This window comes from Filicampus tigris, chromosome 10 (assembly GCF_054856515.1).
Source record: "Filicampus tigris isolate MCC_2025a chromosome 10, RoL_Ftig_1.0, whole genome shotgun sequence".
NCBI lineage: Eukaryota > Metazoa > Chordata > Actinopteri > Syngnathiformes > Syngnathidae > Filicampus > Filicampus tigris.
In genome coordinates this window covers 3,722,873-3,747,823 of record NC_141226.1, presented here as the reverse complement: position 1 = coordinate 3,747,823, position 24,951 = coordinate 3,722,873, and the positions used below count along the sequence as shown (strand labels likewise).

At 40.3% G+C, this 24,951-nt stretch overlaps 1 protein-coding gene across 8 annotated transcripts in view; it reads left to right on the top strand.

Moving 5' to 3' along the window:
* astn1 (astrotactin 1) overlaps positions 1-22,115 on the top strand; it is a 454,796-nt gene extending 432,681 nt beyond the window's left edge. For all 8 annotated transcript variants that reach the window (XM_086042243.1, XM_086042247.1, XM_086042246.1 and 5 more), the window contains 3 exons: positions 3,059-3,159; positions 3,792-3,975; positions 18,388-22,115. In XM_086042243.1, the coding sequence (XP_085898369.1) occupies positions 3,059-3,159; positions 3,792-3,975; positions 18,388-18,625 (523 nt within the window). In that variant the 3' untranslated portion in view covers positions 18,626-22,115. The remainder of the gene's footprint in view (positions 1-3,058; positions 3,160-3,791; positions 3,976-18,387) is intronic.
* The last annotated feature ends 2,836 nt before the right edge of the window (positions 22,116-24,951 follow it).

The window sequence follows — 24,951 nt, the reverse complement described above, 5'->3', positions numbered from 1 at the left end:
GCGAACTCCTATGCACCCTCGAGGACCCTGCTGAGGGTGTTCAGCTGCTCCACTGTTTCACGGCCAGGACAAAAACCACACTGCGCCTCCGAAATCCGAGATACGCCTAGCAAAGGAACCCTCCTCTCCAGCACCCCTGAATAAACCTTACCGAGGAGGTTCAGGAGTGTGATCTCCCTGTAGTTGAACCACACCCTCCAGGCCCCCTTCTTAAAAAGGGGGCCCATCACCCCTGTCTGCCAATCCAGAGGCACTGTCCCCGATGTCCGCACGATGTTGCAGCGACGTGTCAACCAGGACAGATCCACAACATCCTGAGCCTATAGGAACTCCAGGCGGGTCTCATCCATCACCGGCACCCTGCCACTGAGTATCTTTTTCACAACTTCTTGGACCTCAAGCCCAGAGTTTAGCAGAACACGCCTCAGAGCTTCTTTATGGAAAGGTGTGTCAGTGGATTTGAGGAGGTCTTTGGAGGTCTTTTTCCCCGCCAACTCACAACATCCCAAGTCGAAGTCAGCAACGCCCCAGCCAAATTAGATGCATTGTTCATGGTGCATTAAGATGCCCGATGGTGGACCAGAATTTCTTCAAAACCATCCGGAACTCGTTCTCCATGGCCTCACCAAACAGTCCTCAAACACCTACGTGACCGCTAAAGCTACGATTTGCTTGGTCAGCCGTTACCCATCAGCTGTCTCAGGAGTGCCACAGGCCTATACCCCGACAGGAATCTTTCAGCTAATTTGCATCCGTCACTGTTGGTGTCTGCTGTCTGCCTACGGGTTTGTGGGTTTCTACCACAGCAGGCACCAACCACCTTACGACCACAGCTCCGGTCGGCATCCACAACAATGGAGGCGAAGAACATTGTCCATGCGTACTCGATGTCTCCTGCCTTCCCCGTGACGTGGGAGAAGTTCTGACGCAGGTGGGAATTGAAGCTACATCTGACAGGGGACTCTGACAGTCGTTCCAAACAAACCCTCAGAATTCGTTTGGCTCTGCCACACCGGACCGGCATCCTCCCGCACAATCGGAACCAACACAGCCATATTAACAACATCCCCTCATCTTAACTCTCAGGAGGGCAAGGAAAAACTCAAAAAACTTATCTGTAGAAAAATTAAAAACCTTGAGAAGGGCAACAGATGGGAGAATCCCCCTTCCAGGATGACCAGGCTGCAATGGATGCCAAATGGGCAACATTTAACACAATACGGTGCTATCTAATGTTAGTTACACTAATGTAATGTAATGTAAAAGTCCATTTTACAAGATTAAATGCTGGAGGAAGATGCCTATGGAGAGGTGGGTCATCCTCAAAACCCGGCCTCGTTGGTCAATGAAGAAATCATAGCAGCACCTGTGAGTAAATGGTAATAACCTTAAAGTTATTACGTTATAGGTTCAAGACTTCTGTTTATATTGGTCAGTTATTATGTTATTGGCCTATTGCATTTAAAAAAGGTGCACATTGATTCCGTTATGGGCTCCTACAGGCTTCCATTAACATTGCATGAGGTCATGACTAATTTTAAGTGAAAATGAAGGGGTTTTTTTCATCACAGGTTCCAGAAAATCCAAAGTGATGCATAAAGCAAGGGCATCAGGGATTTCACTTCCATGCCGTAAATGGAAAATACAATACTATTTTAAGTGCCTCTGTCAGTCATACGCCATTAGTATCTTGATTACTTCTTTCTCCCTGATGGCTTTTTGCTTGTATGCAAGTTTGAAAGTTTCAGAGGCAGTGTGTGAATTGCCAATTTATGTTTGATAATGACCAAGTTAGATGTGTTTGCTGTGGCATTCATCTACAGATTCTCAGGACTGAGGCTGGTTTGTTTTCATGTGAGTGGATTTAGTAAATTGTACCTTCGTGACGACAGGCAGTTGAGATAATAGATGGATGGATGTTAAGACGGAAGATAATAAATGAAATGTTTCAAAAATTCGTATATTGGGATCATTGGTATGTTTATGATTTGCTCATACCATTTAGCAAGATCAATTACAACAATTTGGGTTCATTTTGGCCATTTGGAAATTATTCCAAAATGATCTTTTAATGTTCAATTCCCACAAATAGGTGGTGGGATGATAATTCCGCATTGATAACAAGTTGGTTTTATCAAAAGAGACAGATGTTGATGAGTCATGGAAAGATGATTTATTTCATGCTACATTTGCCCTGAGTGTTTACTATAACTAGGTGACCACGATACTGCATATGCATTTCTCAGTCTTCGCACACACACAGCGGATGCTCACTGTCTCAGTACACATGCTCACACTTAGCCCGCAGACAACTTGCGTGGAGTGAAGTCATACACGTCTCAAAGAGGAAATGAGGCAGGGTTTTGGGAGAGACTGAGGAGCGAGTGAGGAAAAGATCAAGAGGCAGAAAAACAAAATAGAAGAAAATCACAAAACAAGGAATGTTTTGATGTACTGTATTGAGTCTGAGTGCCACAAATCTCCACACACCCTTTGAACTCCTGCACTCTCTTGTCTGTCTGGCAGTTCATTCATGTCACTGACCCAAGGCCCTGTCTCTCTGCCCTGATATTTCTATACATAGAGAGCCCAAATATGGCCCTCTTGTATAGGGAAATTTTGTGTGAGAGGCTCATGCGTCTTGAAAGTGATGAAATCTATTGATCAGAAGTTATTTTCAGAGTGTGAGTTCAGTCAAGCTCCCTGCGGGCTATATAGCTAACTTTTATAGTGTAAATCATTCTCCAGTCTCCGTCTTTAGCTGTTGTACCACTGAAGGCCAAGAATAAGCGAACACTATTTTGCAACAGGATGTGCTTAGTGCTGCATGCGGACGCAATGAGTGCTTCAGCCACTGGATGGAGATATAATTCAGAAAAACTTGGGCCTTTGGGTGTTCGGTCTATCCCGAGCAGTGATTGAGAATGCACACTCTCTTCAAAGAGAGGAGTCATCCAATTGAATTACCGGCACAGGAAATGCAACAGATTCCAATGAGATGGTTAGTGCAGCATACATAGTCTATATAGGTTAACATATTGAGCGTCTGTCTGTCTAGGTTCCGGCTTTGGGCAGTGGACAACACTGGGCGTCGCTCCAGTCCAAGTGAGGTCACGATTAAAACTCCATGCCCAACTGTGGATGACGTCAAGGCTCAAGGTGAGGAGAGAGACACAAGGAGATAAAGTTTAATCACACCTCACTTCAGTACACAGGAGCCTCATTATTTATAAATAATATGTGTGCAGAGAGTACCATAAAACTCCATTCAGTTACTTTTTGTGAACTGTATTGATATGGGTTCGACAAGTGTGTTCAAGTGTTATTAGTCAGACTGAGAGCACTTGTTCCAGAAAAAACATGGACATTGGGGAGGTTCTTCCTGATTCGTCATGTTCTATGGCTGAATTACAGGACAAACATTATCTTTGTTGATTATAAATGATGTTAGTCCACATGGTTCAACAGTTAGGCTGCTGTTGATTTGCTGATTTAAACTGAATTGTGATACATTCAGGCCATGCTGTTGTCATTTTTATTCCCTGGAAATGATGTGTTGCAAAATCCAAATCTGAAATTGGACTGCATTTGTATTTTTCTTGAGCAGACTATTGGCATCCAAATGTATGGTTATATCTCCATTGTGGTAAGTGTGTTCAATGTGTATACCCAAGAGGTGGACGAATAGTTTTCCAAGCAAATCTTCAAAAGTCTCCAGAAGTTGCATCATTGGTCTGACAGTTGTCGTTTTCATCAGTGTGTTGTTTGTTTGTTTGTTTGTGCCCATCCAGAAATAGCTGATAAAATCTACAACCTGTTTAATGGCTACACCAGTGGCAAGGAGCAGCAGACAGCGTATAACACTCTGATGGACCTGGGTGCCCCAGCGCTTCATCGAGTTCTCTACCACTACAACCAGCGCTATGAGAGCTTTGGAGAATTTACCTGGAGGTGTGAGGATGAGCTTGGACCCAGGTAAAGTCAGGCTTTCTATATGTGCTGCAGGCACCAATGTTAGGCTATGCTTTTCACAGACACATGTGTACAACTTATCCTTCCATTCCATTTCTCATCATTTCATTTAGATCAGGGTGTCCAAACTTATATATATATATATATTAGGGCTGTAAGTTTAGCGCGCTATTCTCGATGGAATCCAACCCCCTTTTGACGCTGTCAATTTTTTGGATCGTGTGATTGAGGTTTCCATAGCAACCAGCGGCTGCATTGATCAAGGCTGCTGGTCACCACGATCTATACATGTATATTAAAAAAAAAAGCTTTACAGTAGAGGAGGTATTACACCTGCTTCAAAACATCGACGATGAGTATGAATTGCTCGGCAGACACATGCACGTCTGTGTCACCCTTAGGGGTGGCCACCGAAAACCCGGAATCGAATGGAATCGGTTCCATCATTACGGTTCACCTGGAACCGTTCAGATTTTAGAATGCCGGTGCTAAGTTTCGAATCCTTGTTAGCCGTGCGAAAGAGCTACTAACGAAGTGCGATCGATTAAAAAAAAAAAAAATGTGCGCGCGCATGGCGCGCAGCCTCGGGCTCCTACCGCCGAAGATGCGTAGCAATAGCACGTTAGCTCGTCCCCGCTTGCGCTCAGGTCCTCGGCTCGTTTCGTCCCGGCCGGCAAGCGTGGGCAGCGGCGGCGACTCTGAGCGTGCGCCGGGACCTTCCCTCGGATTTCCACAGCTGAATGACACGATGCGGCTCATGACCCAAAGTCAGAATCAGCTAAGTACGTCTAATTGCAACATTGAACCAACAAGTTCAACACACAAATGCACATATATCAAGCTAATATTTTGCTTGTATCCTGCGTAGCTGCAGCATATACATAAATACTGTACCTACATACAGATACATCTATGGTTAAATAGACTGCTTGGATTAGATAGACTTTCCTTGCTTGCCCTTAAAATGCAGCGTTGTGTTTGTCATATATATTTTCTCACTAAAGCAAGGCAAGATTAGCCAATCAATTGGTGTTCAGTAGCATGCTTTTAGTAACAGCTGAAAGACGCGCGCATGCGTGTGTATGTGTGTGTTTGAAAAGGGCTGAGGGGCTGGTTGCGTGAGTTGAATCCAATGCTTATTTTTTATATTGAAGTGAAAGTCAACCCAAACATTTTTTTTGAAGAATATGTTCTAATTCAAACAATGCATTCCTATTAATATTGCGTTTGTGGAATGTGGTAAAATCCGTCCATTTTTTACCATCTCAATTGTCGGCCATTTTCTTACTTCTGTCGACTGAAAATGACATCACAGATCCGCTGAGGGCTCAAATAACGACCAATCATGGCTCAGTTTCAGAAAACCGGGGAGCTGTGATTGGTCGTTACGTGAGCCCTGAGCAACTGTGATATCGTTATCAGTTGAAAGACGTGACAAAATGGCCGCCCCCAGTGATGACTAAAAACAGGTGGATTAACTCTTATTCCACAAATTTATCAGAATGCCTTGTTTCAACTAGTGGGCTTGCATGGACCATATTCTTAAAAAATAATATGTTTGGGTTGACTTCGCTTGAATAAAGTATTTGCACAAGAAAATCAATCCTCTTATTCATGTTAAGGATATTAAAATTCAAGAAAATAATGGGACAGAAAAATCAAGGGATTTTTTTTTTTTTTACAATAAAATATGTGATTGCCCCTCAGCCCTTTCAAACACACACACCCATACGCACACGCGTCTGGGCATGCACACACAATCATTTACATTAGTGTTGTTCTGACTGATATGATTATTTCGTCTTGAGAGCTACTTGTTCAAGCGCCGCATGGATTTAGAATTATACAAGAGCAGTCATTTGTACGACGGTCACTTTTTATTGCACTCTGACAATGACTTCATCGACGAAAAAGATTATTACTCGCTGCTCGAGTGTCTTATAAAGGTATTTTGTTTATCAAAATTCTGTTGTGGGTATATTTTAATGTAAATTGTGTCAGATAAATGAACGAGAAACAGGTGGTGTATCGCTGAGATTGTCCCGTGCGGCTCTCGATCGCGCTGCGTGGTTCCTGCTGTTATAAAATACAGCTGCTTTGGAGCAAACTGCATATTTTTTTGTATTTATTATTTTTCTAAAATGCTGCAATATTGTTTTGTGGGTATGTATTTCTTTTATGTATATTGCGCTTATGTATTTATTCCTTTTTGATTTGGTACGGCGCTAAAAAGAAACGAGAGAGAGAAGAGCGAGACTGTTCACGTCTGACTCACAAGACTCAACAAAACACTGTCCTGCCGTGTCTGTTCTCTTTAGCAAGGAAGACGCCAGAAAAAAATACATAAAGTCAAACCTATTGTAACCCGACATATCACGGCCTCCAAAGATAAGGAAGAACAACTTTTAAGGGTTACATTACCAATGCGTACGTCGACTATCACTGCGGGGCAGAGGGGCTCAGCCGTGCATGTGTCAGCTGAGAAATTCATTCTCATCGTCAATATTTTGAAGCAGATGTAACGCCTCCTCTACTCTAAAGCCTTTTTTTAAATATACATGTACTCTAAAGCTTTTTTTTTTTTTTAATACATGTATAGATCATGGTGACCAGCAGCCTTTGCCTTTATCAATGCAGCCGCTGGTTGCTATGGAAACCTTATCACGCAATCCCAAAAAATTGACGGCGTCAAAAGGGGGTTGTATTAACGCCGAGAATAACGCGTGGGAATTGACAGCCCTAATACATATATATATATATATATATATATATATATATATATATATATATATATATATATATATATATATATATATATATACACACACACATACTCACACTAGGGGTGTAACGGTACACTCGAGTGTATTAATACGTTTCAGTATGGCATGTTCGGTTTGGTCCACTTGCGTTCGGTTCGGTCCACTTATTAACGCGAGCTTACGCACGGACGCTGACTGTTTGCATGCGGGAGACGAGAGTGCCGGCACAAGAGAGAGAGACAGAAAAGAGCCAGAGCTCGAAGGTGCCCATGTAAACTGCGGTCTTCTGTTTGGGAACATTCTGGCTTTCCTGTTCCCCATTGCCGATGGGGAAAGGTGCGTGGATAAGCCCGAAAGTTGTGTGCCGACATTGATACATGAAATCGGCGGCTATGCTGCGGCTAGCACGCCTAACATGCACGGCATCATCCGACTGTGAATGTTTCTTAGACAAGGAAGCAAGCAGTCTTTTTTAGCCCAAAACGTCAAACGTATATAGCGAGATTTATCGTATTGTAGCGTCTTCCAGGAACACGCCGTCAGACGTAGTTTAATTATAACGTTTTTATTAATCCAAATACAACTGCTCGCCCTCTTCTTTCTCTGCTGCTCCACTCGCTTGCCGTACGATGCATTAATGAACCTCGGAAACATCACAACTCACCAACACACAAAATCGACCACAACACAGATAACCCAATTAGTTACAATAAGCTGTTGAACATTTAAAGATTTCAATGCCTAAAAAGTGTATACAATTCCATAAAGACTTTTTTACATTTTTTTCATTATAAAAAGAGTTTTAATGTAGTTAGCAATAATTGTAACTGTTATTGTATGTATTTTTTTTTTTTATCACAAAAAGTATATACATGTATACATAATGACAACTTGTCTTTAACTTGAATACTTAGGTGTGTCATAGGCTATTGCTGCTGAGTGTTTAAAGATTCCAGTGTCTTAATAATTTACAAAATTAAGAGATCTTTATTGTTAGTGTATTTTTTATTCTGGTGTAATTTCTTAGAATATCACCCGAATGCTCGCTTTTATTTATTTTTTCTAAAAAATGTACCATTTACTTGTCATCTTTTCAAAATAAAGAAAAGGTGTACCGAAAATATACTGAAGCGAAGTTCCCCAAAAAACCAAACGGACCGAAATGTGATTTAGCGTACTGTTACACCCCTAGTATATACACATATATGTCGACAGTGTCGAGGGTTCGATTCCGGCCCCGGCCTTCGTGGAGTTTGCTTGTTCTCCCTGTGCCTGTGTGGGTTTTCTCTGGGTGCTCTGGATTCCTCCCACATTCCAAAAACATGCAGGGTAGTTAAATTGGACAGACAGACAGACAGAGAGAGATAAAGACAGCTGGGCATTTTACTAAAAACTGAGCGTTATTCGTGATCCGTCTGCAGCGTAGTTACCCTTCCGTCGACCGTCATTCATCTTTTTTTTTGGTGTTACCTTTTATTTTTTATTTTAGTATTTTGGATGAATGGGAAAAATATTTGAGTCGTTGATATAAAAGGAAAGTGAGAAAGAAGAAAGAGTAGAAGAGGGGAATGACCAGGAAACACCAATGGTTAGTACAGGGCAAGTTAGAAAGTCACAGAAGAGGATAAAAAATGGAAGGGTACCATAGTTTGAAAGGTTTAGAAGCATCCAGGTTTTTGATAAAGTTGCTCAATAGCATTTCAGGGGGTGAAAAAGTGCTTGAGGAATGGAGGAAAAGTGTGCTGGTGCCCGTTTTTAACAACAAGGGGAAATGTGGCAAAAGTTGTGGCAGCTATAGAAGAAGAAAGTTGATGAGCCACACAATGAAGTTATGGTAAAGAGTATTGGAGCCTAGACCTGTGATCTGCGGTAAGAGGAGGGAGCCGTAAAGTCAGATTCAGAAAGGTGGAAGCATGCACTGGAAAAGGGAGGAATGAAAATGAAGATAAGCCAAAGTAAGGCAGATTATACGTGCATAAATGAGAAGACTGTGGGGAAACAGTGAGGCGACAGGGAGAAACGATAATGAGAGTGGAGGACATTAAATACTAAGGGGTCAACAGTCTAGAGCAATGGTGAATGTGGACAAGAGGTGAAGAAATGGATCCAAGCAGGTTGTAATGTGGAGGAATGTGTCAGGTGGTTTATTTAATAGAGCAGTCTCAGCTAGGATGAAAGGAAATCTGTGATGAGTTGTGCAGCCATGATGTATGGCTTATATAGTGGCACTGAAGAAACGGTAGGAGGGAGAGCTGAAGTTTCGCTTTAGCAGTCATCATTACAAATAAGATCATCGGAGGGAGAGCCAAGGTTATATGTTTTGTAACAAAATTAGCAGACCAAACTTAGAAGATTGTGGACATGCTTAAGAAGAGATAGTGAGTATTTTGTTAGAAATATGATGTTGAGGATGGAGCTTGCCAGGCAACAAAGTTAGGCAAAGACCCAAGAGAAAGTTGATAAATGCAGTGAGGGAAGACATAAGGACAGTTGATGTAGAGAAAAGGATGCAGAAGATGGGCTGGGATGGAAAAGGATTACGCGCTCTGGCAACACCTAACAGGACAGGCTGAAAGGAAAAGATGATTTTCTCTGTTCTGTGTAAACAATCAGAACTGATGCCGTTTTTAAGTTTACTGACAGCCTACTTCTTGACAATGAATCAACAGTACCGACAGTATGCCACACTACTGTCACTAGAAGGATTAGAGAACACCAGAGGGGGCAGCACACTCTCGTATTTGTGTGCATGAAGAAGAAAAGTATGTACACTGCTCAATAATTGCATGAACGGAAAATAAAAATGAAGGTGTAAGACTAAAACATGAATGTGAGTCACAGACCAGAGGTAAGAGGTAAGAAATTAAAGGGCAAATGCTTGTAGTTTGTATAGTCAAGATTTTGACACGAAATTGTATCAGTAATGCATTACAGCAAAAAGTGATCATTGCAGTTATGTGATCTGCACTACTTTTGGAATGTGTGATACTTTCAAGTTGTTTGGATGGTATGCCCCCATTTGATGAATGCAATTCCTCATTCGTTCCTGGAGGGAATTCCTTCAAGTTTGACTCAAATGTTGGAATCAAATAAACGTATTTAACTTTAGTGGTCTAAGGTCAGGCTCACTGTTACTGAACAAAATTTATTTTGGCCATCTCTCCTCAATTCACTCACTAACCATGACATTATTTCAAATAAATGTTTTAACAAGATGAAATGATAAACATATGTTAAATTGAATATTCACAAGGTCCGATTTCAATTTCATTGAGAAATCATGACAGAGCGGAAGAGGCTTGTTCTCGCTAATGTTTCGGGACTTAAACTTGTTTTGCGCAAGAGCTCCCATAGATACAAATAAGAGATGATATGACGTTGTTGTAAATAGGTAATTCACTCATTGTCACAGGGATGTTATATTGAACAAATCTGAACCACACACAGTTAAGCAGAATGCTTGCTCGCGCACATTCAGCCACAATGTATTAATTCAATTTGTCTTCAATAATGAAACGAGATCCTGATTTGCATATAATAGAACAAATACGGACCAGAGGGCCACAGAGAATGACAACACTTCTTTCCCCTTCTGCTATTTAAGATGTATCTAATCCAAAGAACCAAAATTATAGATTATTGGTAATGCATTACTGGAAAATAAAAACAATTACAGTTTGTTTGAAAAGATAATGAATTAACTGATAATCCAAGGAGATATGGCAAAGAACGAAAACACGGAGTCAGTGGCTCTCTTGCCATGGGAGGACATGTTGTGTAATTGGTACACAATCAATCAGTTCATTGAAACTCAATGACCTGGTTTCAATCCTATTGATTATGTTCTTATATTACACATATTCAAATAAGTATGAATAATACTTTTTATTCATGTAGCCTGTGTAACTAAAGAAAATAAAGTGTGCGGGTAATGCATACACTGTAGTCACGAATACACACAACAAACACAAACGTCTCCCATTCAAAACTCAGCTGTCTGTGTACACTACTCACAAAAAGTTAAGTTTGATTCGTGAATGGATCAGTACATTTCCAGGTTCACATTAGAATCATTATTTAAACAATCCTTTTCACCATGCTTTTCATTTTTTGACATAAAACCAAGATTACGCCTAAATAAATTGGTCACCAGTACCCTGACATTGAAACACTTCAAACAGGTAAAAGCTAAGGTTCCCTAACTTTTTCTAAATATAGGAGTTTTATGTTTAACAAAAAAGGAATAAAAGAAAGCTTTCAGATTCCAAAATGCTGTGTTTGATTGTAGGTAGTTGTTTTGTGTGAAGGAAATGTATTCAACATTTGTTTTCTTAACCTCTGTGACATCATCACAGCACGGAGGGCCCCAACTTTCCATCAAAACAATGGATGTGAGCCCAGCAAATAAAATTGTACCTTAGTGTTTTATAAACAGAGCCATGTGTCTGATATAAAATATAAATGGCAGTCTGTGGTCCACACTATTTTGGCAGGCAAAACTGATTAGTCAAGACTCTCTTAATTCTTACTCTCTGTATGGATTCTCCCCACCGTGAACGAAAGGTTGTTTTTAATAGGGTCCATGCTGGAAAGAGTTGCGTAATTGAGGGAGTTGCTTCTTGACATGTTCCATTCAAGTACACATAAATTAACAGCCCTCCCAATTCAGTGAAAGAGAGAGCTGATTACCAATAAAGAGGGCACTTCGGATCTAGAAAACAAGTACAGAAGTGCTTACAAAGTGGGATTCATCGCATGAAATCCAAATGATCTTCTATGCTAAATCTTCAAGGAAGCTTAGGCATTATCATGTTTGTGGTTCGATGTAAGAAAAGAGATCCTATAATAAAGCTTAGGCAGAGCTATGAAACCTTAGAAATCTTAACAACTTTACTGCTCCATTACTTCATGTCTGAATGGACAAACAACTTCCCTGACATCTAGATTTTTCTTGGGTGTATTTTTAGCAAATATTCTGACAGTTGTGGCAGAAGTAGCTCATCTGCAAGGGTTTTGGCTTTGAAACCCAAGGGTCTTAGGTTTGAGTAATGCTGTGGTCAAAAATATAAAAATGGCAAGTAGTTGTAGCTGAAGAGATGTTAGCCTGGCTGCTGGCTCGTTCATTCTCTGTGTGAAGTGCAACAAAATATACAGCAGGATGTAATTTGAATTTCCCCTTGAGTGTCGTAATCTGTGTTGTTTTGATTAGATAGAATTTTGTTTTGCCATATTTTTCCTTGTGTTCCTATTTTTACGTCTTGCTCATTAACTGTTCTTGCCACTGCCTACCAATCAGCTCCCTCAACGACTCGTCTTGTCTTAATTGTCAGGTGTTCCTCATTGCCTCGTCAGTTTGTTTGCATTTGGTTCCCTGGTTTCTGTTACTCTGAGCCGCCACTTTACCGTCGTGGGTGTGTGTCCCAGTGATCCTTGGTCTTACCTGTTTTTGTGGGTTTTGTAGTGACAAATTAAATGTGATGTTATAGTTGATGTGTCTTTATTCTTTGAGCCATAAACCATGTAATTTGCCATCCTTTTTAGCAAACTTCAACAACATAATCCATGAATTCAAATTTAATAATCCTCGGGGCTTCTTCCGTTGCTGTTAGTGTTCAGTGTACTGAGTACTCCGGTTTCCTCCCACATTTCAACAACATGCGCGGTAGGTTAATTGAACACTCTAAATTGTCCTTAGGTGTAATTGTGAGTGTAATTGCTCTTTTGTCCATGTGTGTCCTGCGATTCGGCTGGCAATCAGTTCAAGGTGTGGCCCGCCGACTGCCCAAAGTCAGCTGGGATAGGCTCCAGCACACCCGCAACCCTCGTGAGGATAAGCGGTTTGGATAATGGATGGATGGACGGACATTATCTGAGATTCCTCCTGCTCCTCGGTTTTGCCTCCCTGCTTCCCTGCATTTAGGTCCTCCAACACCATGAAAAGCAGTTAGTTTGTGACACTGAGGGATTATAATGAGTATACCGTAATATACAAAAAAAAAGGAGGCTACCCAGAATGCAGTGGGGAATGACAGACAAATTTGATGTAGTTGTTGGCTTTGCATCTTTAATGATTACCTTTTTATTATGTTTGATAAGAATTATTACTCAGATGCTTTCCACAGATGCTCATGGCACATTGGCCCTGGAAACACAGTTGTGGGAACCACACATTTTCCAGAAATCTGTCCTTTAAAAGATTTTGGTGCTGCAAAAGCATGGCAAAACAATATAACAAAACAGGTGCGTAGCTGAGTTCTGAAGAAATTTGTTAAATGGTGGGGATTCATGATCATTTGTTTGAAGTGGTCATATGTTGTTTTTTTCACACAGTTTGAAACTGGACCCAGGTGTTTTAAACATCTTGGACATTCATTTCAAATACCCCAATTTATTATTATTTTTTTTAATAAGCCACTGTCAGTAACAGTGGAGTGGAATTGTAGAAGGATTTCTCACAGACACATCTTCTGCATTAGGCAGATAAAATTCCCTTAAGCCCCCATCTAACTGAGTGACAAAGGTTTGTCACTTCTGTCCACTGAAAATGACATCACAGTTGCTCAGGGCTCACATAACGACCAATCATGGCCCAGCTTCAGTAAACAGGTGAGCTCTGATTGCCCATTACCGGAACCCTGAGACATTCATAAACTGTTTTTTTTGTTGCAAAGAAATGTTTTTTGAAAACTGTTTGAACTGTTCAAGATTTGATGGCGACAGGAAACCATTCACACTTTTTACAAACATCTGGCGAACGTCTTTGCGACTTTTAACGAACCCTGATGAAAAAAAGACATTCGCTACCATTCGCAAGCCTTTGCGCTCAGTGTTGTTGTACTTGTTAGATTTGACACTCGATGGGTGCGCGAAAGGTACTCCAGAGAACCAACTAATCGTATACTAAGCATTAGAAAGTCAGTTTTCTAGAATATCTTATCTTTCATGCAATGCAAAACCTCTCAGTTTGTCACGGTTTAACAGATTGTATTTATAGAAAAATAAAATTCACTAATGTAAACGTACAACCAAGGTCGCTGGCGTAACCCGCCAGGAGAAAACGAACAACAAAAAGCGCTTGGAAAAAGCAAGGAGACTGAACGCAAAATCATTTGTCAAATAAAGAACAAGGAAACTCCAATTACAAATAACAAAACACGTCAGGATAGGGCTGCTCGATTAAGCGATTTTGAACCGCAACCGAATTTTCTGGATAAAACGATGTTAAAAACGTTCAAATCGGCACGTTCGATTTTGTTATATCCAAGCCACCGTAATTTCCTCTGCATTTCTGCTTTCTCCCACGAGCGCGCAGTCCTAAACAACAACAACATCCATGGCTATACCAACGATTCTGCTATTTGCTCAGGCAAGTGAGCGTTTGGTTAATAAATCGGGAAAATATAGATCTGTAGTGTAGTGTGTGTCCCGCATGTACAATACAACCCACGAGCAAGTAACTCAACGACTGAAAGTCGTCCCTTTTTTTTCTCCTCTACAACGGACCTCTGGTCCAGTCGGACTATGCAGTCATGCATCCGTACTTAAGCATGACGGTGCATTGTATTATTGAGTGACAGTTTTGCACTAATTATTGATTTATGTTTAAGTAAGCCCAGGGAGAAAGGTGAAAGGCTAGTCACTAGCTGGTTGGCAAAATGACTTGCTGACAGACTGTTTGGTTTGCAGACCAGACCTGTCTACCTTCTCTCATGTTGGTGATTTCGTTTCAGATGGTAGCCTATATGCACTTTCTTCTTTCATTATTGGTTTAATTAAGAACAGATCTGAAATCTATTGTGTAAGTAAAATGCTGTTAATCCCAATGGATTGTTCTGTGTGTATTAATTTAAATTGACTGGCATTTTGAGTTCAAAGAAAGAAAAATTAAGTTTAGATAAAAGACATTCAAAATACTTAATCTTTCATTATTTTTTATTTTACAAAGCAACCGTAATCGTAAAATCAGGTTTGAGAGAAAATAATCAGGATTTTCTTATTAGGCAAAATCGCCTAATAATCGCCAACAGCCCTACGTCAGGATAATCAAACAAAACACTCAACACACGGCAAAAATCATGTGATCAAAAAGGACTAGTAACAAGGTGTATTGTGTCTTGAAGAAACGCTGGCATAATCCGATAATGGGCTGTTGTGGTAGCAGTCCTTTTAAAGTCCTTGATTGCTCATTCACAACAGGTGCGGCGTCAGAAGGCACGCCGTCCATTCCCGCTGCTGCCTGCAACAGACCAGAATCATAACACATTTATTTGACTCACAACTGCAATGCAATGTTGCAACCAGCTAAAACAAGTCTTACTTAACTTAACATAGGCCCACATGCTTAGCCCCAACAGATGAAAATTATGCAGTCAATAACTTCATCCATCCATCCATCACTGTCGTAGATGTTCTATGTTGAGGGTGACAGGAATGCTGGAGCCTGTTTTGAATTAGACTGCCCTTTATTTACATTATTAATTTAAACAAATGTTGGCACTCTTGAAAGAAGGGCCTCATTGCTGGCACAAAATGTTACCCCCCACTTTCCTAATATCTACCCGCTGTTCCCACCACACTTTTTAAGCCATTCAAACAGCTTCTTTTTCCTTTTACATGTCTCACACGTTTTTTATGAGCTGCCTTTCAACACGTCATGAACAGTCATCGACAGTAGTTCAGACAATGCTGAAGAAGTGTTGAGCAAAAAACGGATTTTTTTTGGTAGTCCGTATAAGAACTGATGGATGGAAGTACATACTTTGTAGTATAAATTACAAGCACTAGACAGTCCATAGTCTCCATGTTGGAGTATGTTTTGTTTATAACTTGTTCTTACCTCACACATTTGGTATCTTGCGAAGAAATATGATTTCCATATAAAAAGTGTGTCTGAGCAACACTACACGATAAGTAACACCGTTTTGAATATTCTGATATGCAACTACTCATGCATACACAGACTCTTGCAAATTGGCTGAAAGAGAATTCCCTAGCTTCCTTGTCACAAACAATGAGGACTAACTAAAGTTGATTTTTATGACGTCGTCAGACCACTGATAATAAGAACCCATGTGGGGCTCTGACTCAGTATCAACTCAAATGAGCCAAGTATGCAATACTGGGAAATAAATGAATGATCAAATATGGCTTTATCTTTCTTCTGACAGCAGATATTTGGACATGCTGTTTTTAGAAACATATCGACTCACGCTGACGAGACCGTTTGGCTTTCGTTGAGGGACATTTTTGTTGCTTTTGATGCTTGATGTTTTAACTAAAACCATAAACTCACCAAAAGCTTGTCTATCCAAGTCTTGACACTTCTTCTCCCGGGGGCCAGACCTTGTCATCGCTATGAACGTACCCATGATTTAAGGCACACCACTTGGCTGTTTACTCAGAAATTCAAGATGCTTTGGCAAAAATGAAAAGAAAAAAAAACAACACTTTTCTGCTCACTCTTTCTGTCTATGTCCTCGGTTGGACCTTTTTTCCCCCATTTTCTTTTTGTTTTTGACGACAGATTATAATCATAGTGCATGCAATATTTAGTATTGTTATGATTAGAGCTCCTCTCAGGACACTTTCATCACAGTAGAAGAATATATTTTATAGGCAAGGAAAGGACAAGTTCAGGAAGAGGCTCCTTTCAGATTGTTTGCAAACAGTGAGTTACCGGTTACCATATTGTAATCTGATGAGAATTATTTAGTCAAGGTGTTACTCAGACAAAAGTATTTTCTCTGTTCTTACCAGGGAATACCCATGCTGGTCATTTCAGAGAATGGTGTTATACCTTTTAGTATTAGTAAATGACTTTTGAACTACCGAAACAGAATTGTAATGGTTATTTAAACAACGGGCGGCACGGTGGTCGACTGGTTAGCACGTCCGCCTCACAGTTCAGAGGTCGTGGGTTCGATCCCGGCTCCGGCCTCCCTGTGTGGAGTTTGCATGTTCTCCCCGTGCCTGCGTGGGTTTTCTCCGGGCACTCCGGTTTCCTCCCACATTCCAAAAACATGCATGGTAAGTTGATTGAATACTCTAAATTGGCCCTAGGTGTGATTGTGAGTGCGGATGTTTGTCTCTGTGTGCCCTGCTATTGGCTGGCAACCAGTTCAGGGTGTCCCCTGCCTACTGCCCAAAGACAGCTGGGATAGGCTCCAGCACGCCCCGCGACCCTTGTGAGGAGAAGCGGTACAGATAATGGATGGATGGATTTAAACAACGCAGTTAAACACAGTAGCCAACTACCATATTTCCTCAATTACACAAAATAAGTACCTTTCACCGAAGAGACTCCTCCTTTTTTACATACTGGGACAAAACAGTCCGTAATGACTATCATTACCTTAGATCATAGTTGATATTGTTTATAGAAACAGACTCTTAGATCAAATAAATGTGAGTCTTTCTAGCCAGTGGGAAGTCATAAATGTCTTCTCTATGTAGTTATGAAAGCTTACCTTTTCCGACAATTAGCGTTCATGCCACCTCTGTATCCACGCCTCAGTGGTGTATTTGTCCATTTTTGTGTTCGAGAGTGCTACGTGACTTCAGTCCATTTGGTACTCCACATTGGGTCTAAATATAGCAGTTGTCAAAAGAAATTCTGATGGGCAGTGGACACAGTTTCTGTTCCTCAAGCTCAGTGCACAGTTTCCTGTGCACTACTCGCTGTGGTTATCCGCTCCAGCTTCAGTTGGCACTGACACCAACAGAATACTTTGTTGGGAATGCCAATGTTTGTTCCTTTTTTAGGAGTAACACTATGACGCATGCAGGTAACCCGCGTACAAACACCACAAACACTTGTGTACTCGGCGGTGAAATACAATCTGTTCCAGAACACTGAAGAACTTCTGATTTCTACAGATTTAGAATGATTTTTGTCCAATAGAGGACATACAGTTACACAGCACAACATCTGATAAACTTTAAACATTTAAAAAGTGACACATATTGAGAAGAGTGTGTAGATAATTGCTTGGGATGCAAGTTATCTCAACTTTGTTTTAATAGTCACAAGAAGGAAGTTTACTGCTCTTCATGTTAAAAGATTAAAACTCTAATGAATGGACAGCCTTATATCGACAATGACTAAGCCCCTATCCCACTGAGGGGTGAACATTTCCGACCATGTTCGCAAAGGCAGAAAAATGTTCACCAAACGATCGCCAGATGTTCACCTGTACTTTTCTATTTAATTGAATGAATGAAATGTTCCAGTTGAAAATGTTTATTGATTACAGAAGTGTGAGCAAAATAACATGAGGGATCAATGAAAATCCAAAATGGTTACAAAATGTTTCATAATCATACTCAAAAGTCTAAGTGACTTGGGGTTACATGATGATGATTGTGTATTTAGTACCTGAGGAAAAAAATAGTTCAGACCATTCATGGAGCAAATGGGGTAGTATCTCGCTAAACGATACGCATAGTCACAGGACTATGTGTATAATGTGGAACATGATTCTACTTCTCTTAATTATTGCTAACTGCATCTTCATTTCAGATTGCAAATGATACTGCTTTGTTCATGTTTGCACTCTCTTCTGAATCAATGTGAATGAGACAAGTGATGAAGTGTATGCGGAAAGGTGGTGAGAACCAAATTTCACAGTTTTCTCTGTGTTGTTGGTTCCAACAGGAAGGCCGGTCTGATCCTCTCACAGTTGAATGAACTGTCCCCATGGTGTAAAGGCCTTCTCCAGGAGCCCAAGATTGGCCTTCGCAGGATGTCGCTCAAGTTCCTTTCCTGTCGCTACACTGACACCAAGGCCTTTGGAATGAATTGGGCAGACATGGGCCAAGACGTACACAAGGCATGTGATGAGCAGATGCTCACCGTCATGTATAATGACTATGGTGAGCCCAAGGAGATCTAAATGTATACAACCCAACCCAAGTTATGAGGTTTTGCAAGATCTAACAAAAGGCAGTTTTACATTTATATGTACACATTTAAAACAGTCTTATTTAGTTGGCGTTAACTCTTCTGTGACTCTTCATCAAAGGTCAAAATTATACCTGTAGTATCCAAGCATCTTTGTTCTTAGATGTTATATCACCAACTGGAGCCTTGCAAGTTCAATGTGTGTCACTGTTTTTTTTGTTTTTTAAATATAGAAAGATGTTGTGTGTGCTAACATAATCATCATCATCATCATCATCAGCTCAACGGGTTTAAAGATACAGAAGTGCGAAACAAAAACATTGCTTTGGACCTTTACTAGTATATTTTAGTTGTTTTTAATTAAATGAATGGGATAACTGTTCCTTTGAACAATTCTGCTCGGAAAGCAGTTGTATGTATTTTTGAATGTTTCAGTCCTTTTAACATACTGTATAGCAAAAATAAATGTTGGTGTTTTCTGTATGTTTGACATGATGGCCTTTTAATTTTTAGTATAATTTGAAGGTCCCATGCCACAGGTTTTTTTTTAATAACCTTTGATGTCTTTTTTTCGGCCTTATAAGATCATTTGGGTTGGAAATGCCCAGGATTGCCTTTTTCAAGCTATTCTACTTGGTCAAAAACACCTGGCTTCTAGAACAACTGGATTTTGCATTAATATTCACGATGTAAATAAGCTTCTCCTTCATTTTAATATGGAAAAATGCTTTCCTCTGATTTGGTAGTTGGCTATATCGATGTTTTGAGGCGGCCATGTAGAGTCTTACAATCATTGTGAAGCAGAATTCACCAAGCGTTGGTGACTCTCAACACATTGCACATTGAGCAATTTGATTTACCGTATGAACGAGGAGCGTGTATAGGATTTTGAGGCTGCTCATACAGTGGACTGTACTTAATCACAATTAATAAATCACAAAAAAGACGGAGTAACAAAGAAGGCGGTTGCTACAGAATGATGTTGTGGTCGTAAATAAAAAAGGGTCTGAGCAATTGAGGCTCAGTCAGCTCCCACTCACTTGAGTGTATTCAGTACGAGACATACATCGCTCACCTGAATTTTGCGGACAATAACAGCAAGCTATGCTATTACATCATTAGGTAGTTTCTAAATTATACATATTGTCAACTATTGTTATCGAACATAATATACTGTATGCTTGCTGTATTTGTATAGGTTGCTAGCAGCTGCCTGTGTCTCGCTCGCTTAAAACATGGATATGTATTTTTAGCATGTGTGAAAGCTTTTATGTTGATGATTCTCCACAAAATGTGCACAAATACGACACAATCATGGTTCCAAAATGCTTTGGAATTTCTCCCAAAATAAATTGAAGCCATTCATTCCTCGACTACTCTGAGGTTGGAAGGTGATGCAAAGTTTTAGCTTTGCATAAGGCACAGGGGCACAGTCGTTCAGTTATTGTTCCTGAGGTGAGTGTCCGTGTATCAACCACAATTCACAACTACGCCAAAATCTGATCCGCTCATTTAGCATGCCTTTTGTCGGCTATGCCATACAATTGACAAACCACATAGATGTCAATCTTAAACCGTGCGAAAGACTCCTTTTGACCTACTGTATGTTATGCGTAGTGGGAAAAATTGGACTTTGATGGCATGGGACCTTTAATCATTTTGATGATTTTCTTTCGTCATGATTTGTAACTTGTATGATATTTTTTTCTCTGTCTGCTTTCAAGTAGTGATTTTTTGAAGAAGTTTTCATTGAAATGTTTTTAAACTTCTGAATTGTTTACGCCTGTGTTGGTAAGTGTATTCTTGTAATTTGTAAGCAGGCCCCTTTGTACATATGGGAGAGAAGAAGTTAAAATAAATGGAGTGCCACAATTATCTTAGAAAAAAATTGGGGTGAATCTCATAATTGCGAAATCACTATGCTCTCATAAATGTAACAATTGCAACTTTGAGGAAAAGAGATATGGAGCTCGGCAAATCTGTAGTGAGATTAAGATGAATGAGTCCGCCATACACTTTCATGAAACAGCTGAAAAAAAACACTTCCCAAATGTTTGTCACGTTGTGCATTAGTCTTACAGACATAACGTAACCTACTACTATTATTTGCCTACACACATCACTTAATTATAATTCCTTTCCTGTACATGCAATGTGTCTGCTGGCCTTTCTTCTACACTCAGAATGGCACCCGTCACAAAACAGAAGAACGCCTGTGAAAAGTTAAAGCTATCATTTTACTGGAACAGACCGGCCAAAGTGGCCTGTTCGCAGCAGGCTCTACTCCACACTGTCAACAATTAATAATAATTGGGGCTCTGACAGTTGTTGGCGGTCTGGTGGTAAAGTTGAGTCAGGTCAAAAGTGTTCAGACAGCCACCTTAGGGTAGCTGAGCTCTTACCGTACCGTTTAATTTGAATACTGGATGTAATGTATCACTACAAAAACAATTTACTTCTGCTCTCGTCAGAGAAATTAACTTTGTATTTTTTACATAAACCTCGTCGCTGGACACAGGACGTCTAAGGAATCATAACATAGCATCAGAACCTTCAGTAGGTTGGTTGCTTACAAAGGAAATGCTACTTGGCATGTGTAGATACAGGTGTACAGATGGCATGGAATGGTACATTTGCTGTGGTGAGAAATAAAATTATCTGCTGTATTAGTTAGCTTGAACAATGTACAGTAGATAGCACTCAAGTAGATTTTAGACCAAGCTGCTGAATGTAGAATTTATGGTTGGTCATTTTGAATTAAGTTGTAACAGAAGTCTACTATTCTACTTACAGTACTTAACCTGGGGCTGGAAGTATTTTTTCTTGTTTTATGTTCCTGTGACTAAAACGGAAATTCATTACTGTAAATGTGCTAATTCACTAATACGTTTTAATTAAATGTCTTTATTATTGAACTTCGATTATTCTTGTGTAAACTTTGTATGATTATGTTTAAGATTGTCCAAGTGTTTTATTTGATGTTGTGTTTTGTTTTACTGTAGAATGGCCTAACAAATTTCTTCATACAAAATTGAATGTTAGATATTTGTGGAGGCAGCCAAGTGTTTTACAAATACATTACATAGTAGCAACTTACAGTGTTTTACTTCTGTATATAAATATTTGCACAACAGGTGTTTTAAAAATACTGTGCGCTTCGCAAAATAGCTGATGACCTGTATTGTCCTATTTGCTGTGTAGCTCAGTCTTTGCAGTTCTAATGTGAAAAGCAGACCTGTATAATTTATTATATTTGATGATAATCAAATAGTGATTGAAATTGTTCTAAACACTCAGGAATTGGCTGTTCAAAGGACTTCACAACTTTGTGTTGCTCAAAAGCGAATATGACATGAGATTGAGAGAAAGAAAAGATGAAGAAATTTGACCAACTAGAACCTGCATGATTCTGTCTTAAAATGTGGCTATCATCAAGTCAACATTTTCACTTTGCTACTTCAAGAATAAAGACATGAAATGTGGCTGTAGGAATGTGATTTTAATATGTCGACTGTATTGCACACAGTGGTACCATAATGAGGGAATGTTTGGCTTTTGTTTATAAACAGAAGCTCATTCATTATATACATCCATTCATCCATTATCGATATCGCTTATCCTCACAAGGTTCGCGGGGCGTGGTGGAGCCTATCCCAGCTGTCTTCGGGCAGTAGGCAGGGGACACCATGAATTGGTTGCCAGCCAATCGCAGGGCACACAGAGACAAACATCCGCACTCACAATCACACCTAGGGGCAATTTAGAGAGTCCAATCAACTTACCATGGATGTTTTTGGAATGTGGGAGGAAACTGGAGTACCTGGAGAAAACCCACGCAGGCACGGGGTGAACATGCAAACTCCACACGGGGAGGCCGGAACCGGGATCGAACCTCTGAACAGTGAGGCGGATGTGCTTGTCACGCCCACGTCCTCCGTCCCAAAAATGGGCGGACTGTGTGTGTGTGTGTGTGTGGGGGTGTGTGTGTGTGTGGGGGTGTGCGTGTGTGTGTGTGTATACAGTGATCCCTCGCTACTTTGCGCTTCAACTTTAACTTGGTACATCGCGGATTTTTCAGAAGCATTCATAACAAATTTAAAATGAAACAACACAGCCATATCGGGAGCTATATTGCAGAAAGATGCATTGTTTCAAAGATATGAGTTGACTCGAAGTCTTTGTACATACCCGCAGGCACTCATAAAAGGCGGTGACTGGTTCCCAGCGTGAGATCGACGATGAGCACAAGTGGATTTACTTTTTCCAAACACTGTACTGTGTGTGATCTGACTGGGTGCGCATCGTCACAGCCTCTCGCTTAGTCTTGTCCACTATTCAAATGTGCCATTGATTTAGTCAGAGTCAAGCCGGTTACTTTCTCATCCGTATTTGTAATGACGTCTTTGCTCTAATAAAGTTTTTTAAAAATCGGATAGTACAATACAACAGCTGTGTTTATAAGTCGTAAGCGCAGCGCAGGGCCCTCCCGGCCGGCCAGCGGCACGGACGACTTAGACATCGCCAAATAAAGTGTGAAAGTGTTTCTTAGTTTTGTCTTGGGTTGTCTTAAAACAGCTTACCTTAACTACAATCCCGCGTTGCATTTTATCCAAAGGACTTTATTGAAGTTATTGTGCAAAGATAAAGTTCATGCATGCGCCCTAGCAGGCGGCCATGCTTCTTCTTCGTTTTTGAAATGAAGTAGGAGAGGGGAAAGAAGAAAAAGCAGGCGAAGAAGAAGAAGAAGCGGCCTTTGAACTTTCACTTTTCACGATGACGACAAGCATTTTAAAGTGCAGGATTGGATAAATTACACTATGCCATTCTAATTAAGGTAAGTCAATTTTATGATAAAGATTAAAACGTTAACGTAGTTTTTAGCGAACGTTCCGTCGTGATCGTCAACTGCTGTGGTTGAAGCTCATGTTCCTCTCACCGCCTACAGCTTGGTACTGTATTTATATTTATATTCTTCATTTTGAATTTTTATAGTTAAATTGATTGTTTAACAAGTATTTAGAAGTGTGGGAACCATGTCGGAGTTCGCAACAGCGTAACAGTGGCGCAAATCCCCCCCAAAATAAAACCGTACAATAAATATTGTATAAAATAATAATAATAATAACTAGAGGATGCAATTTCTGGATAAATTGCGTGTGAAGGCGAAGGAAGCTGAATGGAAACCATTGAATTCGTTGGAATGAAGTTGAATGACCTTGAAAAAAATCAGAAGGGAAACAAGACAAGAGGAAGTAAGGAAACAATGAAAGAAGGAAGTCAGGTGAAAAAGAAGGAAAACAAAGAATGATGGAATCAAAGGAAGGGAAGAAGCAAGGAACCAAGATAGCAAGGAAAACAAGCAAGAAAGAAAACAAAGTAAGAATACATAAGGAAAGGAAAGTAGAAAGGAAAGGATGAGGCGAAGAAATTAGGAAGAAAGGACACTAGGAAGCAAGGAAGGAAGGAACCTGGGGATGAAAAATCGGGGTGTCCCAATACTTTTGAACAACATGGCCGCTTGTCAGGTTGACACAAAGTGAGACATTAGTAAACAACGCACACAATGAGGAGAGAAGACACTCGGCACAATATTGTCTTTTTTTCTTGCAAGGAGAGCGCAGGGAAGTACAGGGAACTATTAAAGTTCCTAAAACTATTAAAGTTCCTAAAACCCTCTACCTGGCTCCTGTGCTTCCTCTCTTTTTATTTTCTTCGGAGGCCCTGATTACAAAGGTGTTCCAGCTCTAAGGGAAAGGGAAGCGAAAGCAGCTGGAACACTCTGAAATTGTTTTGTTTACGTGTGTGTGCGCGTGTGTGAGCCATTAACATACTATGTGGAAGCAAAGCACATCAAGTAAGTTGGGCCTGGATATGGTAAAAGCTAAAGCTAGTAAGCTAAGATAATAAAGCTGACTAGAGAATGCAATTTCTGGAGAAAGTGCGTGTGAAGGCGAAGGAAGCTGAATGAAAACTGCGGAATGCGTTGGAATGAAGTTGAATGTAGTTGAATAAAGTTGTATGCTACGGAATTAAGTTGAATGATACTGAATTAGGTTGAATGATACTGAATGAAGTTGAATGATTCTGAATTGAGAGGAATGAAGTTGAATGAAATTGAATGAAAAGGAATGAATTGAAATGAAGCAGAAATAAGCGGGATGAAGTTGATTTGAATGAAGTTGAATGTAGTTGACCTCGGGTTGAGCATCCCCAGTCTAGCTAATGTCCCTTCCCAAGATGGCCACCACACTGGGGAGACCTCGGGGTGAGTATCCCCAGTCTAGCTAATGTCCCTGCCCAAGATGGCCGCCTGTCCAA